The sequence below is a fragment of the Cicer arietinum genome, chromosome 2 (genome assembly GCF_000331145.2).
Source record: "Cicer arietinum cultivar CDC Frontier isolate Library 1 chromosome 2, Cicar.CDCFrontier_v2.0, whole genome shotgun sequence".
Taxonomy (NCBI): Eukaryota; Viridiplantae; Streptophyta; class Magnoliopsida; order Fabales; family Fabaceae; genus Cicer; species Cicer arietinum.
In genome coordinates this window covers 15,696,843-15,702,318 of record NC_021161.2, presented here as the reverse complement: position 1 = coordinate 15,702,318, position 5,476 = coordinate 15,696,843, and the positions used below count along the sequence as shown (strand labels likewise).

General features: G+C 38.0%; 1 protein-coding gene across 2 annotated transcripts in view; it reads right to left on the bottom strand.

The window, feature by feature from the left end:
* LOC101501129 (uncharacterized) overlaps positions 1 to 5,068 on the bottom strand; it is a 12,356-nt gene extending 7,288 nt beyond the window's left edge. Inside the window, exons 1-4 of one of the 2 annotated variants that reach the window (XM_004490249.4) lie at positions 4,911 to 5,065; positions 4,033 to 4,159; positions 3,809 to 3,900; positions 3,505 to 3,654 (exon numbers count right to left, since the gene is read on the bottom strand). In XM_004490249.4, coding sequence (XP_004490306.1) covers positions 3,505 to 3,654; positions 3,809 to 3,815 — 157 coding nt within the window. In that variant the 5' untranslated portion in view covers positions 3,816 to 3,900; positions 4,033 to 4,159; positions 4,911 to 5,065. Of the gene's footprint in view, positions 1 to 3,504; positions 3,655 to 3,808; positions 3,901 to 4,032; positions 4,160 to 4,910 lie in introns of both variants that reach the window. The other variant, XM_004490248.4, reaches the window with a different exon arrangement.
* Positions 5,069 to 5,476: the final 408 nt, after the last annotated feature.

Below are 5,476 nucleotides of genomic sequence, written 5' to 3'. Positions count from 1 at the left end.
TCTAAAACCATCCTTCTTTGTCAACTCGGTCAAGGGTTTAGCAATATTCCCATAGTTAGCTATAAATTTTCTATAGTAACCTGTTAATCCCAAAAAAACCCTCACCCCCTTGACGTTCTTAGGGTACTTATCTTGAATTGTAACCTTGTTAAGTGCACAGTAATCTACACACATGCGCCAAGATTGAGCCTTCTTCTTGACCAAAATAACGGAGCTAGAGAAAGCACTGGTGCTGTTTCGAATCACCCCCTGCTGCATAAGGATCTGAATCTATTTTTCAATTTCATCCTTGTGTAAATGAGGATATTTGTAAGGCCTCACACTTACCGGACCAACACCCTGCAGAAGGCACGGTAATCTACACACATGCGCCAAGATTGATCCTTCTTCTTGACCAAAATAACGGGGCTAGAGAAAGCACTAGTGCTGTTTCGAATCACCCCCTGCTGCATAAGGATCTGAATCTGTTTTTCAATTTCATCCTTGTGTAAATGAGGATATTTGTAAGGCCTCACACTTACCGGACCAGCACCCTGCAGAAGTTCAATGGAATGGCTAATGTTTCTTGTAGGAGGAAGACCCTGGATTTCTTTAAATACAATAGCAAACTGATCTAACAACTTTTGCAACTCCTTAGTCTGTTGATCTGAGACACGAGACACTTGTGAACCTACCACCTCCATCAAGGTAGGCCATTCGCAGTCTGTTATTAGCCGGGAAGAAGTGATGATGCTTTGGAAAGTAGCCATCTTCTCATCTAAGGCTTGGCCAAGGAGTTTCACCATACTGCCCTTATGGTTGAACACCATAGACATTTCTTTCCAATCCATGGTCACCTTCCCCAAAGTTTCCAGCCAAACAACTCCCAAAATCATATCCACACCCCCTAACTCCAACACATAAGCATCAAAACAAATCTACACCATTCCCACATCCATTTGAATTCCCTTACACCTACCCATAGTTAGGATACGATGACCATCTCCTAACTTGACACCCAAGGGAGTAGAAGGTACCATAGGCAGCCCTAGAGCTTCAACCACCTTAGGAGATATGAAATTATGCGTGGCTCCAATGTCAATAAGAACCAAAATAGGCGCACCTTGTAAACAACCCTCTACTTTCATTGTGTGAACCAGGTTTGGAGTGGTGGATACACCAAAAACTCCCATCCCTTTACATTCTAACTCCTCTTGTGCAATCTCTTCTTCCGACTCGGCCTCCAGCACCGCAATCTCTAGTTCATCGTTGACCACTTCATCGTCCCCCAAGATAATCAATCGTAACTGCTTCGTTGCGCATTGATGGAGGGGATCCGATCGTTCATTGCAACGAAAACAGAGTCCCTTCACGCGACGCTCATTAACCTCTGCGCTTGGTAAATGGTGAATGCCGCGTGAGTGACGGCGTGAAACGTCACCAGAGTTAAGACGTGAAGGAGGAGTAGAATTGGGAGGGTGTGTTGACCCGATTTGAGATCCAGGACCCAGCCCGGTAAGCATTTTTCCCACATTGTTACTAGTCTGATTAGGGTTTGCAAATCTATTCCCTTCCCCTTCGCGATTGGCCCAATTAGGTTTTTGAAACCTTGACCTGGTTTGTAGCGAGATCCAGATCCCTGCCCCGAAACAGCAGCAAATTCACTCTCAACATCACGAGCCAATTGCATCGCTAAGTAACAATTACGAGGCTTGAAGGTACTCACACGAGAACGAATGTCATGACGTAAACCACCAATGAAATAACCAAGAAACTGTTATTCTAGTAAACGCCCACACTGTGAAGAATACAATTCGAATTCAGCAATGTAATCCTCAACAGATCCAGATTGTTTTAATTCCTTCAATTCTTCAAAAGGATTCTCCAAACGACCACCACCAAAACAAATGATCAACGCCTCCGTCAAACTCTCCCAAGACAGATCCTCCATAGAATCGTGCCATAAATTGAACCAATGAATCGTAGGACCTTCCATACTGAGCTTCGTCAATTGAATTCTCACGTCTGCCGAAATGCGTTGTACGTCGAAATACGTTTATGCTCGAGTGATCCAAGCCACTGGATCATCACCGGTAAACGCCAGCAATTCCACCTTCTTCGCAGCTAAACGGAACTCATCTAACGGTGAGGGAACCGCTGTAACATTGTCCTGAGACGTCGTCAAAGCCCTCTGAATTTCAGAACCAATGAAGTCACGTAACGACTCAATGCTGTCCTCCACACGTCCCAAACGCTCCTCCACTCCGATGATTCTTGCGTCCATTCGGGTTTGCATGAACGTAGCAGGTCAGACCAATTGATAGAGCAGAGATAAGATAGAATTAGATGAAAAGAATTATTGTATTAATTGATAAGAAAACAGAAAATGATTCCAGAGCTAATGCTCCTCAGTTAGAGAAAACAATTATCTTACTGCCCAACCTCTAAGGTGTAACTGAAAAATAAAAAACCATCCAACTATCTCCCCACACACTCCTATTTATTAGTGGAATATTAACTCACTATGCCAGCTAGACAATCACACTTTTCCTCGATTCTCTTTCTTATTCTTTTTCACATATACTCGCCATTGGTTAGGCATCACCTCATCTCTATTAACTAAGAGATCCCCCTCATCACTTGTGGGACCCAACCCATTCCTATCAGAGTGACTGTACTACTGACAGCTATTCTCAAAGCAAACAAGCTATTAAAGTAGTGCAATACACGATCCTCAATGTCTTCTACTGAGCCAAGAACTAGATCATCCTTTTTCAACGCAGAGATCTTGGCTACATTTCTAATCGGGCAACTTTGTGAAAAAAAGGTAGTACTTCTGTTCCCCTGAGCGTGCAATCTAATTCAAAAATTTTCTTTCCAGTACCCCTCTTGAAATAAAAGAGCCTACTGCAGTTGTAATTGGCCATTCTATTCCCGAAAAAAAAAGCTCATTAGAGAAGCCATGAGAGCCAATTTCATATTGAATCTGATTCACTGTGACCATAGCAGACTCAACTCTTTTACAAACATCTCCAAAAGCATTGTTTATTGTTATCAAATCTAAGAATAAAGGGGGAATCAGAAGGCTTATTTTTTGAATCGTGAATGGTAAGATACAATATCAATAATCAAAAAACAATATAAATATATTTGTTGCATTACAAAACTGTTGAAATAAGAATATATAATTAAATAATTAATCCTTCTTTATGCATACTATACTAATTTTCTGGTGTTTTTATTTCTTATCCAATGCATATTGATTTTTTTTTTTTATTTCTTAATTTTTGCAGACATTAACGATTAGCATTTCTTTGTGTTCTTTCTTCTCTAAATTTTCTAAAACCCAGCAAGAAAACTGTTGTTTGGCGACAAAAATAACTAGTCTATGTGATCTGTACCTATTTGGTGAAGAGTGAAGATTCACATCAATCAAAAGGTTTCGAATTTTAAGCAACCAAAGGAAACAACAAAGAACTGCTACAGGTACGTCTAGCTAAAAAAGAGGGGATAACAAAGACTTACACAAAAACAGATTCCTCAGAATTCCATCACATAAATCAACACCTTGGAGCACATGGGAGGCTATTTCTGGTGGTACTACAGGTGATGGAGGGCCCATCATTAGATCATCACCAACCAAAATTGTTTCCTCCATAGTTGGCTGTGAATCAACTGAAATCCATGCATATAAGTTTATTTATTTCATTTTTCTTATCAGATGCAATTTCAAAAAATTGAACTTTTCCATAAGGATTTGAAGGCATTTTGAAGGCATGAACCAAAACAACTTAACACAAAAATGAAATATAGCACTGAGATGACATACCATCCATGGTTGCTTTCTGACAATCCTTTCTACAAAAAATGCAACGATGCTTCCTCTTCTTTCTTTATATAGATGCTTAGGGGATACAATTACTGAAACAAAATTGAGTAAGGGTTACAATAATGTCATTTCTATAGCTGGAAACTGCTTAATGAAAAAATTATTTGAACTCTTAGCCTACAGCCCAGTCACAGATCAGTTCAACACGGAAAACAAAATGGAACCTTCGATGTATCACAATAACTGAATCAAATCAGTTCATGAACTGCCTCTGCTAATAACCAGTAAAGACCAGTTCAAGAACTGGTTCTGCCAACAACCAGTTGAAGGTAACTGAATTCTTCTCTCACACTGCAAAGGTTAAATGCAGTGCTAATATCATTAACAGATCGCAGAAAATAGCCATTTTTTCAAATTCTACTATGCTACAGCACTATAGCGCCACTATAGCAGCTATTTGACAAAAGTTTGTAGTACTAAATAGCGTATTGCGGCAGAACAATAACGATTTATTCAAACTCCGTTATGCTATTGCGTTATAGTGTCTCTATAGCTGCTATTTGACAACACCAGTAAAATATCAAAAGAAACAATGCATTCTGAACTACATCTGAGAATATTATAAAACTATAAAATAAAAATATTTACTATATTGTGGTTGCAAACTTCCATTGTAATAACGCAATATTAGGTCTGATAATGTGATCAGCAAACAAATTAACAGTAATTACAAACTATAAGACATATTTCTCACAAAATGGTAAGCACATTCCAAACAATAAACTTGAAAGATATTTCTCATATTTCAAATTTCAGATTCAACACAGTTAATAAACGGAAACGCTTCAAGAAAATTCTGCCATACATTTGGTAGAAAACAATAATATACAAAAGCTGCGTTAATTACAATAAATAATCAACAGTGGAGCAAGAGAGAGTGATAAAACTCAAAAACTATGTTGTCAATCACAGTGGAGCTCGGCTACGACGCAATCGTTGGCTTGGCGCGTTTCGTTTTGAAGGGGCAGCGCTGAAATCGCATACTCACACGCGATACAGAAGAAAAGAAGAAGAAGAAAAATAAAAAGTTGGAGTTTCTCACTGTTTATGGCGGCTTCCTTCTAACGACGACTAACTCCGGCTACGTTTTCCGGGTAGCTGAGTTTAGTGTGGCAGCGGCTGCAATTTTTTTGATTCTATAGAGTTTTTTTTTTTTGTTTAAACGAAAAACAAAATTAAAGGTGAGGTATAATCCCACAAAAGAAAACTTTTGGATTTATTGAAAACTTTTGAAATGATTTATATTTTTGTTTTTCTTCAATAATATTAATCTATTAAATATAATACTTGTTCTTTCACTATTAAATCTAACAATTGAAAGTTTTTTGTTTATTTTACTATGGATAATTCAAATAAAGTATTTTTTTTTGTCTTCTAATTTCCATTTGATAAAAAAAGTATGCACAGTAGCTTTTGGGTAAATAAATGATCGATAGAGTCAAATAGATTATGCGGACTCTTAGTTTATGTTCATATATCTAATAAATCAAGTTCACAAGATATGTGAATTCATTGTAACAAAAAAAATTAGAGTGAACATCTATGTCCAAAATAAATGACCATATAATTAGTTGATGCAGAATAGCTCAATTTATTAACATATCCCAT